This window comes from Drosophila biarmipes, chromosome 3L (assembly GCF_025231255.1).
Source record: "Drosophila biarmipes strain raj3 chromosome 3L, RU_DBia_V1.1, whole genome shotgun sequence".
NCBI lineage: Eukaryota > Metazoa > Arthropoda > Insecta > Diptera > Drosophilidae > Drosophila > Drosophila biarmipes.
This window is the reverse complement of record NC_066613.1, coordinates 8,316,738-8,335,922: the sequence shown is the minus strand read 5'-3', so window position 1 is coordinate 8,335,922 and position 19,185 is coordinate 8,316,738. Positions and strand designations below refer to the sequence as shown.

The window sequence follows — 19,185 nt, the reverse complement described above, 5'->3', positions numbered from 1 at the left end:
TGGCTTTATAGTAAATGTAAAGTAAAAGTTTAAGAACTTTTGTTGAGTGGGCTTTGCAGCAGTTTGCAACGACTAATGGTTGCCGCCGGAGATGAGGTTCAGCTACTCGGCGACGGAAATTGAATTTTACTCATGAATAATTACGGAGTCGGTAAGGCAAGCTGGCAGAGTGTTCCCCCTGTAATCGCACTCACCTATCCAGGGTCAGCTCCTCCAGCTGGTTCAGATCACAGGCGATATACTCGAGCGAGGCGTCCGTAATGCGGGGACACCAGGACAGGTCCAGGGCGCGCAGCTTCTGCAGGTTCTCGGCAATCAGCTCCACTCCGTCGTCCGTCAGCTTGCTGCAGCCGGAGAGGCTCAGCACCGTGAGATGCGGCAGGGAGTGCACTGCAATTGGAGGAGAAAGGGCGGAGTTTGGCATTAGTTTTGGGTATCAGCTGGGACTCGGGAGGAACTAACGACCGGCCAGCGAAGCATTCGCCTCACGTAGCCCGCTGCAGATGCTCCACTTCGCAGGGAGCACGTCCCAGGAATCGATTCCCCTGGAGTCGAATATGGGTATGTTTGGCAGCTACTGCTTCCCAATTGGTACTGAAAGTTGCCCACGTTTAAATCTCAATTTAAGGCTGCAAGCTTCAGCCCGTAAAGTAGAAAATGAACTACTAGGTCAACTAAAGTCATACTAGGGCAACTACTCCATGAGGTTTCAATATTTTAGAATCCTAATAAATATATATTATTGGTATACAACTTGTTTATTTGTTCAGTAGCACAAAATGAAGCCCCAGAAGATGGGGTTGCAAGTTGGGGTATTCAACGAGCATTTATGACCATTTCGGTAATTTGCAGACCATTAGAAGCATATAATTGACATAAAATATCTCCAGGCAAATGCGAGTTTGAAAGACTCACAATGCAATCCGAGTGGTAATTAGGTTTTGTGGTTATTCATAAGATGTGGCCCCCAGATCCCATTTACATAAAACTGACTGACTGCTCCAGATTTGCTGCTAAGCTCTGCTCAGTCTTGAGATAGACTAATGTGTTATGTATCTAATTACGACGCCTGGCTATTTAAAGCGCACAGCCTCGCCTGATGTTCTACTTAAACGAGCCAGTTTCTCGGCTCGTACCATTTATGTCGACTTCACTCTGCTCTGTGCCACATTCTGCAGTGTCATTTTCTGGCATGTTTGTCCTGCTTTTCCTTGCTCAACTCTCCTTGCGAATCACGGATTATTTGTCCTTTCTGTGGATAAAGGCACTAACCCGGCTTTGTTGGCTGAGTTTTTGAGTTTGGAGCATGTGGAGGACGTTTTGAAAGAAGGAAAATGGGAAGGTTTTCTTTAATCTCACGCCCCCTTTTATAAATATTTCATTTTAAAACGGTGTTACCTCAGTTACAAATCAGCAAATCAATTTTTGAATATTTGAAATATTTTTTTTTGAGCCAGGAAACTTTTATAAAATATAAGTAAGCTTAAGCAATAGCTCCAATTGTCATGAAAATAATATGTTCAATATTCACATTTAATTTAAATAAAATAAATAACGCCGAGGCAAATTTAATACGACAGGATCAACTTGTCTGGTAACCTATCCATTAGAAATTGTTTATATCCCTGTTCCCCATTAATAATCGCTTGTAGAACAAACCGCAAACAATAAATCAGAATTGTTTGGGTTGATGCCATCAATCAAAACATTTTCTCGGAAAGTCAAAGAGTTGACTGCGTCTGAAGATTATAGATAGTCGATGAGGGCTGATGGATAACTCATAATGTGTAACTGTAGTGCACGACTGCAATTACCGTCAGTAAGCCGCTTAGACTTTGCTAATGGGAATTAGGCATATTCCCTGGGCCAGTGGGAGGCGGATGAGTTGCTGGCCCAAAAGAAGAGGACACGTGCGGCGGCTGCGTAAACAGAGATAAAGCGCCAAGGAAAACCAACTCCAAGGCAATAAAGCGAGTGCGTGTTTGCGGGAAACTCCCATCCCATCCCATCACCACCTCCATCCCCCAAACACTTCATCCCCTTCCCAGAGTTGAAAGAAGTCGAAAAATGCAGGGTCCGGTCGACTAAGCCGCTTTGCATTCACTTAGAGTCACTCTGTATTCACCTTAGACTCAGTGAGAAAAATAACTAAATTAAGCAGAAAATATCAAACAATATGGTAACATAAAATTGTGTATAGTATAAATTAATTCCCTATTTTGCCACAAATATATAAACACTGCACTCAAAACATTTAGCCCTTTTGTAATATTATTTCCTAATAATACCTATACTTCTAAAATGTTGGGTTTTTCTATATTATTGGTAGTTATTTTTATGTCACCTTAGTTATAATTAAAATAATGATTTACATTATAAAAATGGTATTATTTGATCTTTTTTTTGGGCAGTGCCCCCACATTTGCTAGTGAGGGTGGCATGTGGCCCACTTTGTAACCGCCAGATACTCAGAAACTTAGATACTTGCTAGGAGCAGTAGAGCGCTCCTCTTGTTTGGCTTCTGACCAAAAAACCGCAAGGCATACGAAAAGCGATTTGAATTACAAAAATGCGCCAACGAGTGAATCCACACGAAGATAACCGCGGTAGTAGTACATAGCTTCCGAACCAAAGGGAAAACTTAGGTAGCATCTCTCTGAATGGGGCCTATGAAAAACTAACACAACCAGCCCGCTGTACTCGACTTTTCTATTGACTAACTAAACTGAAACGAAGCTTTTATGCAGCGTATATATAGGGATTTTTTCAGGGGAGTTTTGGGGAGTTTAAAAAAAAGGACTGACTGCATAAAGGCTTATAAAAGAAAAAAGGAAAAATAAGCTTGGAAAAATTAGCTTTCAATAGTTGAGTTTAATGTTTGTGCGGAGGTTATTAAATATTAAAGTCTGCTTGTTTTTAAAACACATGTATATTACATAGGCAAATAATTGAAACAAATGCTCTTGTCTTTCCTCGGTTAACTCTTCAGATAAAACACTTCACACTTTTAAAGATACTGTAAAGTGTTCAATTTTGGTAAAATGCTTTTTCAATTGCCCAATTCAATTGGAATGTGCTGATAGGCTATCTGATTCCGAGTAAGTATTCCTCGCCCCTCCCCGCACCCTCGTCCATTTAAGAAATTGCAAATTCCTTTTCATCTGGATCTATATTGACTAAGGAATTGCAAATCCATGGCTAATGCATATTCAGGCGTAATTGGGGGGCGCTGGTGGGTGTTCCCTGCCGAGAAGCCACAGCAGTGACAATAATCGTAACGCTGACGACCAACTTGGCCGAGTTGCCAGGCGACGCAGCTCCTCAAGGAGCTAACTGTAATTGTATCTATCGAGCGGTGGCTGTGGATGCAGTACAATCCACAATGGCAACGGCGACGCCCCAAAAGCTGAAAACCGCAAAAACATCCAGCGACAAAGGCGCCTCTGTGCACACAGGCATCTAGTGCGGACAGTGCCGCTTCAGTATGGCGAACACCTGGGATATAAATCTTTTTGAAAAGCCGTGACTATTGAAATTAACTATTTAGGTAGTTAGGTTCAGATTTCAAAGTACATAAATCTTAACTGATAGCTCTAAAAAGAAGGGTTTTTAATACATGGCCTTATGATTTGTGAATTGCTAGAAATTCGCGAATTCATCAGAACTAGAGAAAATAACATTTTCCACTATTCTTTTTAGTATCCTGCATTATATAGAACCCCCGTTTGTTTTATGAACCAAATAAGACCGCGAGTTCTTCAGAAAATCTACAGAAGAAGTACTTCATATGCTATCCGAAAACGTCAAAATGTTTTACTAATGCCATCGTACCGGGGCCCCACTGTGCATATGCGTACTTATACCAAGCACAGACGCAGATACAGTTACGATGCACTAAGTCGTGATGAAAACTGTGATTAAGAGCCGCCGCCGACAGAGACAGACCACAATGCGATAGGGACAACAAGGAGGGCGGCGGAGACGGGCGTCGGTGATCGATAATGATCGCAGCCAGAGTGACATCGATTGAATTACACTCGGAGCGAATTCAGAGCATGGGCATTAGCGTTAGAAGCCCCTCAGATCGCCAGACCGACCAGGTCGCATCTCGCCGAGGAACCGGCGCTTATTTATCGCGCCTGCAATCACCGCTGAAATTCATTTCGTTATCAGCGCTCCATCGGCGCGAACCCATCTCGTGATCCTCGACTCGAGTCCCGATCCGAAAGCTACTCCAAATCACCTCCAAACCCACATCCTGTGTTGCAGTTTCGTTTTGTGACCGACACTAACGGGTAATTGTCCGGCCCCCAGGAGCCGCCCCTCAGGATTACTCGTTTTTGCGATCACAAATCCTGAAATTGCAGCAAAGAGCAGCAAAGTCCTGGAACCAGTGAAAATACAATAAATCTTTGTGTGCACAGACAAGAACAGAAGAAAGCAATAATATTATAACCAAATTTAACATCAAACTGTCATAAATGGGGTGTTTTTTTCTCAACAGACGGTGATCTTCTTTTTTGTCTATCTCTAAGTTACCAAAAAGGCCAGAATTGGGTCGGCTTAAAATGAATATTAACAAAATTTGAAAGGCTTGTAAAGTGATATGGACTATGGAAAGTGAGTATGGAATCTTATTAATTGTTCATGATTTACCTTATTTGTTTTAGTGAAATTCAACAAATAAAACTATTTTGTACAGCACATAGTGTAGAACAGTAGCCTTCATTTGAGATTGTCTACAGTGCTATTCACATACTGCACTTTATTGATAAGAAAATTGAATGCCAAGCTGGTGAATATAACTTAATCTTGAAATGTTTACCCTGGCGAGTTCAAGAGAGAGTTGCAGATTACATAATAGGTCGTCGGAAATTACTGCTGACTGAGTGAAAAGTACATTTAAATCTTTCCTCTCCTTACACTACATATTTTGCTCTAACTACACAAGTTCTAGGCAACTGGGTTCCAGGTCCATCCCATTATTGACTTTCCATTTATTCAGGGATGTGGATGGATAGGGACAGCAAATTGCTAGCCGCCAAAGTTGGAAATGATTCATTCGGTCTATGAATAAATTGGGTTCGTTTTTCCGGGAATTTCCGGCGGATTACGAGCCTGGAGAGGCGATGAGGGCAGGGAAAAGCCCACCTGGCTGCTTGATATGGAAATGGGAATTCGCGCTTGACGAGGCAGCGCATCAAAAATAGTGTCCCAAATCGTGGCTTTATATTCCCCCAGCACACGCACTCGTTGAGACAGAGACAAGTGTCAATAGAAGGACATGAGCAGGGGAAAGGGACACAAGCATGTCAGGCAAACAACTTGTAACTTGTGTATCCATGAGATACATTTGCATTTCCCATAACAACTAGCGACGTTTATGCGAGGCCCGTTTGGCATTCAGCCTCAGTTTCTGCTTTCCCCGGTTCAAAGCCCCGTTTTTCCATTTTTCACACAACGAAAATATTTGGACTGTCCTCGTTGAGGAATTTGATTTGCTCATTAACAAAAAGTTCCGAACATAAGGACCAACTCGTATATTTTTATACGTTCTGCGAAATTTTTTTGTTGGTTTCCTGCCAGTTCCAGTTCTTCAGCAGGGACAACTCACAATTCCATGCCTATTGGCAGCTCAGGGCCCTTGTCAGGGCTTCCACTCTACTCCTTTTGCCAACGATTTTTATTGATTTTTCGGCTTATTTCACATAAACATGTGCTCTCCCAACGGTTAGCAGTTGTTTATGACATTCATTCGATGATTGCCGACTTTTCAAATTGCCTCGTTTAGACTCAATGGGGGAAATTGCATTTGCTCAAAGTTTTCCCATTCAGCCAACACTTAATTGGATTGCGGTGCGTATGAGTGATGCGGTATTACGCATACGTATTAAAAAAATATTTCCGAGTTACTCTTGTGGGGAAAACATTCCCAGATTTTAGATTATAATTAAAAATGTTGGTTTAAACAATTTAAGTAGTTTTCCCCTATGTAATAATATGAAAATGAAAATAAGCAATTAATATGTTTAACATAAATCAAGAATATGTTCTTTTTTAACTTATGTATTTAGTACGATATTTTAAACTTAATAAAGTACTATTTAATTTTTTATCAGTGGTTATTTCGAAAAGTCAAAATATTGAATCAAAAATTAAATCTGGAGGTGTGAAGCAATTAATTTAACTCACATTGGGCAGATGCCAGTCAAACACAAACCAATTATTTAAGCCGATTCTCAGACTTTGGCCAAGAAAATTGAAACCCATTGGAGCGAGCTCCAAGAAAGCTGCTTAAAGTTTGAGTTCAGTTGGCTGCCAGTGGCAGTGGACGTAGATGGCAGTCATTATGCCAATTACTCAGAGGAGAGCAGGGCGCCGAGGTGCAGGGAAAATGCCATGAAATTTCACTGTGGCAACAAAACTTTTACGAGTTTATTAAATAAGGCAGCGGGAGCAGCGGGATGAAAGCATTTCAGCTTAATCAGCTGCTGGTGGAGCAAAAGGCGCCTTTCAGTGCAAATTTCCCTGGAAATTAATATTCAGAATGGCTTCCTGACAAATCAAATGCCATCCAAGGCACTGCAGCCTTAGAAAGTTAACAATAAATACCTTATTGTTTGGTTACCTTGAATCTTGAATCTAATTTCCACGTCAATAAACACTTTGTAACATTCGGAATTGTTTAGTTAAAATTATTTCAAGCATAAATAAGAGCTCTTGAAATAAACGCAAAATTCTGGAGGTCTTCCACGAAGCTGTAAAGCCTAAGGAAGGTTAATGAAAAATTCTTGGAATGCTTTTATAATGACAATACAATTTCCTTATAGTTTTCATGGCACCACCACACTTTAGACGAACCATTAAATAATCTTTGAGTAAGCGAAAAATCTTCCTGGATGAGTGATTAAATCATAAAAAGACAGAAACTGTCTATGCACCTGAACTATTGTTTAAGTTCTTAAATGAGGACTTCCGAAATTATCCAAACCACTTAAGCTCGTCAAAGCTTTGAACATCTTAACTATTAAACTTGAAATATTATAACGTAGAAAGGAAGTTACTTTTATAAGACTATGAGATGGAAAATTTCTAGTTTAAGTTTTTCATTGCTGAGGATTTTCCACAGCTTCAGCGATGAAACAAATCTTACCCAATTTCCCGGCCTGCGGGGAGCTGAGGCTTAACCACTTTAGGGTTTAAGTGGCCTGTCAATTACCGGCAAACTTTGAGGCCAAACAATGAATGCGTAAATGAGCAGGGAAAGGCCGCCTTGGGGTCAGGGGTCGCGGGTCGGGGTCGCGAATCGCGGGATGAGCTTCCTGGCATAGGCAAATAATGTTCGAAACGTGCAGGCCTCATTAGGCTTCCCCCTCATTACAGTTGCCATGGAAAAGGGGAAGTGGGTGGAAAATGGGTGGAAAGTGGGGGGGAAGTGGGTGGAGTGGGCGGTAAGAACTACCGCGAATCGCGATGAGGTTGCGCAACGTCAGATTAGCCCCTCCTGGGGGTCGGGTTCCTAAAGGAGTCAAGGGGCAGAGGCAATTCAAGGGGCCAGGAAAATGAAAGCCAGCGGCTTTGTAAAAAACGAAGAGAGGATTTGCAACCTCAAATTAAAAGTTAAATATAGCACGTAGTCCCCCTGCAAGACATATTACTCTTGAAAAGATCAAGCTCTTCAGAAGCTTTCGTCAAAATTCCTGCTTAAATCCAAGCTGGCGTCTGTAACCTTGGTGAATTTGAGTTCAGCCATCTTATGATGATGATAAATTCACATGTTATGTTTTTGTTTTATGCGTTTCTATCTTTTCTGTCTCGTTATAACCATAAATTGTGCACTAAGTTATGCAAATGATACATATTTGCCAAAAGGCAAAAGAAAAAATAACATTGAAAGCGTGCCACGGCGAGAACGACGAAAATAAGATTTAGCTACAATTACGATACTTTTGGCAGTCTGACAGAATTCGACGGCGAACAATTTCAATCAGAAATAATTCGTTTTTGTGTGTCCAAAAGGGTTTGCTTGTCAAACCCGTAATTGGGATTACTATGTTCGAGGGTATATTTATATATTTGATATCGGGTTTGGCTTTCGTTGAGCACTTTGTCGTACCTAAAATGCTAGGTGCCCGCAGGGATATATAAAAAACACCCGCTTTAGTGTTTAATTATGAAAAATCATATTAAACATTAAAGATATAATTAATATCTTTTTAATTTACATAATTTTCAAAGACCCTTTCTTGCTTTAGTGACTCCCCAAATGAGCATGTATCTACATCATTTAATGGTAATTTCTTGAAACCCAATTGACCCGCAGAGTCTTGTTGGGGACTTCCCACGGGGTGGCCTTATGAAAAATGCATTTAAAACGCTCAGCAGGATTGCCGGTTAATGGTCCCCGTGTGCTGGATCCTTCCGCACACACCTGTGCTCTGCCAGCTCGGGTAGTTTTCCTACGTTTTCCCGCATTTTCCTGCATTTTCCACGCACATCACATGTCGTGTGTGCGAATTTGATTGGCAGCTGGCCGAAGCCTCTGGAGTCCTCCCTAGCGACTTGGCGCACATCTTTTCCTGGCATGTTCAACGGCAAAAAAGGAAATTGTTAACCCAGTTTCGTGCCTTGTTGTCTGCTCGTCCACTTTTCCGCTCTGCTTCTTGATCATTTCCACGGAAAACTTTAATGACGTCAATTACTCCTCCCCGGTTAAAGTTGAATTGCTCCAGTTAGACCTGAGGATTGCTTTTTAATTGCTGAGAATTGGCGCAGCGGTTGTCTTTTGCTTTATTTTGTTTTTCTAGTATCCGTTTTTGCCTTGAAACTTAAACACATATTATTGCTATTGGAGACTTTTAAAGTTATTTTGCCTTTCCAATACAGATATGATACATGCTTAAATAAAATTAAAAACTGGAGAGTGAAAACGAATTAAGTTTATTCCCTTTGTGATAGAAAAATAAGGTGTTAAATACAGAAAAATTGGTTTTATTAAAAAAAAAAATATCTTATATAAAAATAGGATACATGCTCTCGGACTTAAATTTAAAAAAAATCTATAATTATGTTAAAATTAAATATGTATACAGAAGTGCAATATTAACTAAAACGAAAAAATGTCACATCTTTTTAATGGGGAAGTTTTTTGTAAGAATATGTTGTTTGGTATATTAACCAATAATATTATCTATAAGTTAAGACCCTACTTTTTCCCCTCTACTTACACATAGGAAAAGTAGAATGACTGTGCCAAAATTAGCAAGAAGCTGTCTTGTGCAAGTTCGACTTTTGTGTGCCATTTCACTCGACACTCTGCCCGCCGTCCGGTGAAAGTGACAGAAAGCCTCACAGATGTCACTTTCTCCGGGGCGGGGGTAGTCCTGCGCCTGGTGCCACATATAATGACCGGCATGAATAGAGTGGTCTGTTTGGGCCCAGCTGTCGACGGGCTGACACCATCATCAACAGAAAATCAGCAGCTCGATGATGGTCCCAGCGAGCACTGTGTGTGGGCCCTAATGCACCGCCAGCTGGTGCCCGCTCCTCCTCTTCCTCCGATTTCCGGCGTGCGTCATTGCGTGCAACTATTTCCGCCGTAATTCCGAGTGCGTGCGCCTGTCTCAGCTGCCTTCAAATGCAATTAAAATTGAATTTCCCCGCCCCCACACGCTGTCTTTGCCTTTTCACAACCCTTTTGGCGAGGCAGCCTGCTGCACGTGGCAGCCTCTCAAATAGCATTACATAAGCCAGCAATTATGTTCTTGTAGCCTGGCCCTCAACTTTGAACTTGCATGTTTGCATTCAAGTTGACGTTATGTGCGTATATACTATATGAATTCCATGGGGATGGAAAATTGTGTAGAAATCTTTGGGGGGTGTGCAAAACAACTTTGTCCTTGCCCTCCATCTGCTATCTGACATTTGAGCTTGAGGACAATCTGCATACGTGCATTTTATATTTCATTTCGTTTGGGCCTGCTCTTGTCAGTTTTATTAGTTATTTATTTGGCCAGCAATGCAATGGCAATGAATTGGAAACGCACATTGCTTTCCAAGATTTCAACTACTTAATAACACTTAGTTTTTATGGCTCTCTTTGCAAGGGAATGAATGGTCAACATGTAGCTCGGCAAAGTCATCACGGTTGGTCGAGTTTCTAAAAGAGGGGACCAGAACTTTCTTTGACTTTTAAATTGGGTTCTGGGAGTTTCCCAAAGAAAGAAAAAAAAAAGTACTCCGCAAAAATAAAAAATAAAGAGAAGATGTAACAGTTTGAAAAATAAGAAAATATCTTCAAAATACTAGACTACGCTTTTCATCAACCCTGTAAGTAGAGAATCCTCATTTAATCAACCTTTAACTACCGCGTGGGTGCATTTTCCACTTCGCTGCACTCTGTGCTCTCAGGTGCTCTTCAAATCGCTCAGGTTTGTGCGAATTACACACGTTAAGTTCATGGTCACTGCCAGCTGACAATTGATTGACAATTTGGCCGAATACCATCGCAGGAGGGGCGTGCGTGCCGGGGAACGACGCGGTTCCATCGCCCCCAAAGAGCTTTTATAAAAATAAAGTTAATTAAAAACTGCTCAGCGAGAGGGCGCAAAAAACACGACGACAACGCCGGCACAGGAGCAACACCGAGCGCCTTGAAAATGCAAATGTAATTAAATAAACACGACGCCCAATGGGCGCCCATCAAGGGGGCCGGGGACCAAGCGCGACTAGGATTTTGTGGACGAAGGGGATTCGGGGATACGGAAGTCCCTCGCCCCTGGCTCCCCCTGAAAAGCGGGGAGGGTTATCAATTTTTGGGTCCGGGGCGGACAGCTGGCTGAGGAAGATGAATTCGATGCCCCGGCGAGCAGGAATTTTGTCTCTGCCAAAAGCCACGAGGGTAAGAAAATACAGCGCAAGTAAGGGACTCCCACAACCTTGGTAAACGAGCTTTTTTCCCAACAAAGTATTTATTGGGGTGGTCTTTAATTTTTCTTCAACATTCTTTAAATACGTTAAAATAATTTTTGTATACAAAAATGTAATAATAAACATGTAGAATAAAGTTATTGTTAATGCTTCTAAAAAACCGTCTAAGGTTTTATAATTTGCTTGCCTAATGTAAACCATATGATATAATTAACACTAACAAATTTATGAAATACAATATACATTTAAAAATATGGTTGAGAAATACATTTTCATGTACCTTATATATTATTTTTGAAACTACTATTTTATAAGCCTTACAAATTTTATATATGTCATTTTGAAAACCTTTTTTTAATATAAAAAAAAGGGTAAGGTGTAAGTAAGGACAGCTTTTTCAGCAGCTAATACATTACTTATGTAAATACATTGTGGTAGTTGATGGTCTGCACCCCACTGCAGTTTCATTGTGAGCATTCAGACAAACAGATTGGCAATCCTCTCATTTTTGGGGAGGGTTAAAAGGAACTGGGGGGCGGATGTCGCCTCGGGGGTAGTGCAGTTCGCGGTTAAATTGATGGACATGTCGCTTTCGCGTCGACAAGTGCAATTGTTCAGGCGCGAAACGAACCGCAACCACTTCATTAGCAGTGTACCCAGCAAACCACCCAACATTCCAGCATCCGAACATTCAGCCCCTTGGCAATCAAGAAGCTAGTGTGCTAGGGGCGTCTCGAGGGTTTGCATAAGGGGTCAAAATAAATATGCATATATTACAATTTCGCAGAGGTGAAAGAACATCGAGCAGAAATAGCCCCTCTACGAAAATTAAACGTTTAATAGTATTCTTTTTAATAAATTTAAAAAATAATATAGGTATGTTCTTTGTTAATGATTTCATTAAGAAACACTAAGGATATGTCTACAGATTCTTATTACGTATTCGTTGTCTAGATTTACCTGCTTAATCTTTAAGTTTTTCGTCTAAAGTGAAGCAAATCATTGGACCATCGATCAATAAACTATATTGCACTTTTCCCATTTGTTTGCCCCACCCAAAAGATGGTTACGCCCCTGGTTTATTCATCAGCTGCGGACGCTTTTCACAAAGAGTGAGGAGCTTGGTGTAGTGGAATTAGATTTGTCGTCGACGAGGATTTTAGTTGCCTCAATTCATTATTTCCTCGCCCGGGCTCGGCCAAATGAAAGGCGGCGTTTCTGTTGACACTGTTAATTAATGGGAGATTAACTTGTTCATTGTTACGCTGCCGATTCGCCACTCGCCACTCGCGATTCGCAATTCGCATTCTCGGTGTTCGCTGCTCACGTGCGAACTCATAAATCACGCATACGCCCGGTTGAACGACCTCGCCGGCAATTAACGACGCGGCCAGCAAGGGCGCCTTGTCAATGTGTCAGCCCCTCAGTCAGTCAGTCAGTCAGGCAGTCAAACAGCCGCTCTTCCGGTTCCGCTTGCGAGCGGATTGCGTGCCAAATGATGTGTCACCTCGCATTCAAATCCCGAAGTGGCACCTAACGCCGCAGCCACATGTCGCAAGCCAAAAGTATGTAAGCCATTCACGGAGAAAAACGGCACATAAAAACTGGTCAGTATGACAAATCGGACAGCTCCCATTTATTTTACATCCCTGTCGAGGGGTGCACAAAATATTCTGGCCAGCCATTTCGAACCACTTCAAAAGGAAATACATTTTGAGGAAAAAAGATTCCATTCTGTATTTTTCGCAGTAAGTAAATGAGCTTTTATAATTGTTGTTTATACAAAGTAATCCCTGCTTGTCACTTTAAAATGACAACATAAATAAGATGTATGTATGTAACTATTTAGAGAGAGATTACTTCATAGATTTGATGCTGCAAGAGGCCCTAATACATTTGCTTGATTTTTCACTGGAAATATTTTAAGAAAGGAATGACAACCTAAAAATTATTGTATTCTATTATTATTTAAACTAACAAAATGTTTTAAGCATAAGTATATTTCTTCTTTATGTTACCAGAACCTTTAAAAAAAATCCAGTCAGCTAGTAAAAATCGTACAGTGTTTTAAGGCCCTAATTCTTGCATTATTTGAAAACGACTTGTTTCTTTTAGAATGCATCGATAATTCCTAATACAACTTTAATAATTTAAGGGAACTAAGGTTCTTTACCAGTCAGGCTTAAAAACACCTCCTTTGTTTTAAAAACTATATTATTAAAGACCTTTCCAAACGAGTGATTTGATTTTCCCCAGTGCTGAGATGGCCCATAAAAAGGGCTCTGGCCGAGTGCCAGGCTGGTGCCATGTGGACCGAGCCCTCGCTGTCTCCCGTGAGTGGAGCTATCACTCCGAAAGCGACCTGGAGCCTGGCCCAATTCAATTAGATACCAAATGCAATTAGCTAAATGGCTTCTCGATGTTGTGATAAGCACCACGGGCAGTGCCATTTGGCCCGTGACGGCCGTTTTCATGGCCGCCGGGCAGCGGATGCGGACTGGGAGTTGTTATTAAAAGTTTAGCCACCGCCGGGGCGAAAGTTCAGCGGCAGGCTGCTGAAAACTGGAAACTGTGAACTGTGAGCGGGCTTAGCTAACTTCTGACAACGGCTCAGACTGCAGGTTGCCGCCAACAGAAGGAGGTTGCGCTTTAAATGCGAGTTTAAAACTTGGGGTAAACTTTGGATACCATATTGCGCCAGCCAGGTTTTAATGTAATATACATTTTAAGACAGTCTGACATTCTGCATTAGAGAAAAACATGTTTCTTATTTACAAAATACAGCAACAGTATAAAAGTATTTTTTAAATTATTGGGACCTTTATTAACTTCGCCTGCTTTAAAACTGAAATGGCAAAGTGCATTCATGTGCAGGTTAAATATGCGCTTCAATTAAAGTGGAAATAAATAAATGATTAAATGGTCCTCGGAGGATTGAGTGTTAAGGGTTTTCGAGGCCTTTGAATGGCGATTAATTAAACATGTATTTCCGAAATGCGGTCACTTAAATTAAATCGTAAAATAAATAATTGCAGGCTTACACTTGTTCGTGCTTTATTTTATCCTCACACCTATTTGATTTGCTTTTTGTGGACTTGTTTATGCCTACTGGGCAAACAGTTTATGATTGGGCTGCAATTTATTCCAAATGCCGCCATTAAACATGGCGCCTATTTGCTTGTGACCTCACGAATCGTGGGCCACGCCCACCTCCCACCGCCCTAGACAAATACAAATGCAAACACAGACACACAGGCAGAGAAACGAAGCCAATCTCTGTTATACGGGGCGGATGTGTAATATGCTTTTTGTACTTTTGCTACTGGCTTTCGGGGCCTTTGGGTCTCAGTCGTCCATCAAGCTGTTTGCAGACGCACAAAATATGCCCCGCACAGCGGTTGTTTATCTGTTTTATTATTTTATAAATATTCATGTCTAAGCTGAAGAACTCATAGTTGGGATGTTTACCTTCAGCCTTTTTGGATGAACAGTTTAAGCCAAAGGAAGAGTTTTCATTTGATGAGTTCATTTTGCAAAAATTCGAATAAAAAAGAAACAAATATATTTGATTTATTTATGCTAAAACATAAAAAATCAATAAATAATACAAAAATTCTATATATATTTTTAAAAAAGGTTTTTAGAGGGTTTTTTATTAAGTTGATTAAATGTTCTTTGTTTAACCTTACTTTTTTGAATATTTTTGGCTTGATAAATATATTAATGAATGGTACACCCCAGCAGGATTACCTTTCCAGGTGTATCTGTGCAGTCAGCGTCATAAGACCAGCCCCACATCCTGCGAGCAAAACCAGCGACTGCAGCCGCATCGATGATCAGTGAACTGCGATAATTCGATTTCGATGCGCAGCTCTGCAGCCAGAAATCTGGCTGGTTAACTGCCGAAGCCGTGGGAGCCGGAAAATGCAAGGGAAAAGCGGGTGGAAAGGAGGGGTGGAAATCCATTCCAGGGAAGCCATCCACCTGGGCGCCTGCAGCAACCTGCAGCTTAATTTGTGGCGCAATGCATGACGAGGATGGGCAAAGGCTGCCCTTCGACTCTGCTGATGCGGAGGGCAGGGGCAGGTGAGCGGGATGGTTGGAAAGGAAAATGACGTGCCATGAAATTGATTGCAAAGTTTTCCCCCAAAAGCCAAACCCAAGTTCCTTCCCCCTCCAAGCAGACTGAAGTGGCGGCTCCTGGAACTCAGGACTCAGGTGGGCGTCGTCAAAGGTCAAAGCAGCGTGCATAGGCAAAGCGAAAACTCAGCCCCGACCTCCAACCCTTAACCCTCCTCAAGTGGCCAGGGTTTATGTTTGCCCTGTCGATCGCATATAAAATGAGTTTACGTTCCGGCGCCTGAAAAAGCCCCTAAGCACGCCTTAAAATTGCTCAGCTGAGAGGCAATGTGGCCGTCAATTAAAGTGGTTTATGGTCGAGTTTATCCGGAGGATGTTTCTCAGAAAAGGAGCCTGTTGTAGTGGCTTTGGGCCTGGAATCCCCGCTTAATCGAACAGTTCACGTCTCATAAAAAGCACAAACATTGCTTTTAATAAAGAATAATAGCCACATCAAAACTTAATTTATATGTGCTAGTTTTGAAAACATTCTCTCCTGTTTATTTTCGTAAAAGATTAGCTCCGATAAGAAGGAAATAATATTAAAAATAAACGTCATCACTTTATTAAATAAAGCAAAGGGGTAACCATTAGATAATGGTTCGCTGTCCGTCAAAGTTGTTTATTTATTTGGGATTTAAAAATAAAGCTAGTCACTTATAGGGTTAGCCAAAAAAGTATTTTCCCTTTCCAATACACCACCGTAAATCCTCTATGGATTGTATTTTTTACTCTTATTTATTCATTGGTTTGTTGGACCATTTCCATCTATTTGTTCAGAATTCCTTTTAAACCAGTGCTCCAGGGACATTTTTTTTCAGCTTTCCTTTTTCACCGCGACTATAATATTTCGGAATAAAACTCTTATTTGCTTTCATGTGTTGTGTTTGCTTGGTATTTCATATTGCCAGCTGCAAAGCTGCGAAAAGTGGAGCTCTGAGGACTGGACCCTGCCAATTTGCGAGTGAAAAGGGTCTGTCGCCGTGACGTCAAAGGATGTAAAAATAGCTGCTTACTCTGTTTGCCAGGAAACAGCATCGCACAAAAAGTGTCCCACAAAAAGTTTCAATTAGTTGAGTGCAATGTTTAGACCCGATGACGAGGTCCGAAGACACCCGTTTTCGGGGGCAGGACAAACCCGAAAGGAATGGGATCCCCACTGCCTACACGGCCTTTCAATGGCCATGTTATGTTCGCATTTCTTTACAAGTCGGGCTCCCATCGGCACACTCCCGGAGGATATCCTGCACAGTTTTTTCGGACCACTATCAGCACGGCTGTGAGGCACATCATTACACGCACAGTCCACTCAGCTGTCCACATTTCTGAATAATACATTACCTTACAACCGATGGAAATGGCTGTTCGCATCGCTCAACCATTCTGATTGTGAGGCGGAACGAAGGCTTTCCACTTTTCACACAAACCAGAAATAATTTATATCACTTATAGTAGCATTATAATAATATAATTTTTAGAAATATCATTATTAAGGATATCATTAAATGGCACATATACATCTGCAATGTAGGACCTAGATATCTCTTTATACAAATTTAAGAATATAAATAAAATGAGGCTAAACTAGTAAGTTATACATTTTTATCCTATCTTCATGTCTTTCCCAAAGGAGCTAATAGCAAAATATGTTGTATTTAGATCATACTATCAAACTTACAGGATTGTAGCTATTAACAAAGTCAATATTTTCCCTTCATTCGCGGTAATTATTTTAAAATGTGAGCCCCCAATTTTTCAGTGCATTTTGCGGGATAAATTGGATCCCCCGTTCGTTCCACACGTTATTTGATTAATTGGCGGGGCAAAGTGTCGCTTACCGATATTAACGATGCCATGGTTGGTTAGTTCCCAGCACGACTGCAGTCGCAGGATGCTGAGGCTGTGGCTCTGTTTGGGCGAGAAGTAGCCCAGTGCCGCGTCCGTGACGTGGTAAGCCTGTTGGGAGCGGGAGGAGATTCAATTAACTCGGTTCGGGGGGCGATCAATCTGGACTTGCCTGCAGCGAGAACTCGTACAGGGAGGGCAGCAGCTGGGCCACCGCGCCCACCGCCTCGTCCGCGATGTTGATGCAGTCCGCCAAGGACAGGGACACGATCCGGGGCGTCAGACACGCCCACAGCCCCGCCTCGGTCACCTCGTTGCAGCCGGCCAGCTCCAGTTCAAACAGACTCTGCAAGGAAGGGTGCCAGTGTTACAAGCCACATCAAAGATACAGTATCCACGGGGATTTATTAAAAAGGACCGGTTTCTGGGACATTTTCCGCACGTATATCGTCCCTGAAAGGAAACTCGGTTTTCTCGAGCTTTACTGGTAAGCTAAGTATGTGCAAAATTAATAACGTCAGCTTGTACTAAAAAACCATTAGGGCGTTACTAATTAAAATTTAGCAAGATCATTAGCACTTTGTTAGAATTTGTTGAATTTGAACAACACATTTAATTTACCTTTCTAATAACTTTACTTGAATTTACAAATTATACCCGTTACTCGTAGAGTAAAAGTGTATAATAGATTCGTCGGAAAGTATGTAAAAGGTAATGGAAGCTTTTCCGCTTTCTTGATCAGGATCACTAGCCGAGTCGATCTAGCAATGTCCGTCTGTCCGTCCGTCCGTATGAACGCTGAGATCTCAGAAACTATAGGATATAGAACAGTCGAACTTGGCATGGAGACTAATGGGCTTCCTACGCAGCGCAAGTTTATTTCAGCGGGGTGCCACGCCCACTCTAACGCCCACAATCTGTAGCGCCTACAGTTTAAATGACATAAACAAAAAACAAAAACTGAAATGTATTTGTCTCATCAATACCTATCGACTCACCAAAAAGGTGCCACGCTCACTCTAGCGCCCACAAACGGTTTAAACGCTTAAATCTGTCTGCCGCCCACATAACACCTACTGCAATAGCTTTTAATTCATTATCCTTTTGCTCCTTTAAGCTGGGTAACGGGTATCTGATAGTTGAGTCACTCGACTAAAGCGTTCTTTCTTATTTATTTTCTGGAATACCTTTCTAAAAATGTCATAAATGTCGTACTTTAAGGCCAGTCCAACAGTAAATATTACATTAAGATAATTTTGTACATAGAATTAATTATTTGTAAACAAAAGATTCCGTTGATACAATATTTTGTAAAACTCTTTATATGTTTTTTTCAGGATAAGGGTGTACAATGTACATGTTTTCAAAACAGTCCTAGAGCAAGTGGTGTGTCGTTATTTTAGGCAATGAACTTGATTCTTTAAAAATGAGCATATTCTGAATTTCTTTTAACATGTCTGAGAAATTGTAGGTATTACTTTAGAAATTCGTTAGTTTCGTTCCAATTCCCTTGTCTAAAATTTGCTATATATGACTGCTCTGTCATCAAATCGTCAAGTATTTTTATGATCTGCCGCCCGGTGAATTCTAAAATACTTTTGGACATTTCACAGCGTTCATAAACGTTGACACTTGGCGGGCAAAAAAAAAAAGGCCAATCGCAGGCGAGTGAAAAACATCAAAACGAAAATACCTCTGCGCGTATATTTTTACATAAAACAGATATAAATGTATACGTATCAATATGGTATACAGGTGGGCTGTTTATTAAGCATCTGCTAAAGAACACTTCGAATTGCTACATAATTAAATGCTGCTCTTAATTTTCCTTGACGACCGCTAAAATGTGCGCCTAATTGCGAAACATTTCTTTGTAAGTAAGTTGAGCAAAGTAATTTAAAAAGCACTAATTAATTGGTGAAGTTTAAAGAATGCAATTAGGAGCCTCCCAGACTACGACCACTACAGAATCTCCCAGGGCTAGAAACCTAATTGGGTTTTCGCATTACACCATATATCATTCGGTGGACCGTAAACAAAACACGGAAAACTGCATGAATGCGGGAAAATTGAATGGAAAGCCCGACCACAGAGGTCCAAACAAATAACAGGTGCCACCGGGTGGCGCAACGATGTAACACCGTGAAGTCGGGAGGAATGGGAATCCATTGAAATTAAATTAAATTGCAGTGCTCCCAACTTTTGGTGCCCAGATTTACGAGTCAGCAAGACTGGGGAAACTTTCCCAGCCAGCTCGATATAATTTTTCCACGCGTTATACGCGCAATTTAA

General features: G+C 41.3%; 1 protein-coding gene across 2 annotated transcripts in view; it reads right to left on the bottom strand.

The window, feature by feature from the left end:
• Nucleotides 1–19,185, bottom strand: part of LOC108030617 (F-box/LRR-repeat protein 16) — a 34,559-nt gene that overhangs the window by 2,112 nt on the left and 13,262 nt on the right. For both annotated transcript variants that reach the window (XM_017103614.3, XM_050886125.1), the window contains exons 3-5: nucleotides 17,066–17,239; nucleotides 16,887–17,004; nucleotides 195–390 (exon numbers count right to left, since the gene is read on the bottom strand). In XM_017103614.3, the coding sequence (XP_016959103.1) occupies nucleotides 195–390; nucleotides 16,887–17,004; nucleotides 17,066–17,239 (488 nt within the window). The remainder of the gene's footprint in view (nucleotides 1–194; nucleotides 391–16,886; nucleotides 17,005–17,065; nucleotides 17,240–19,185) is intronic.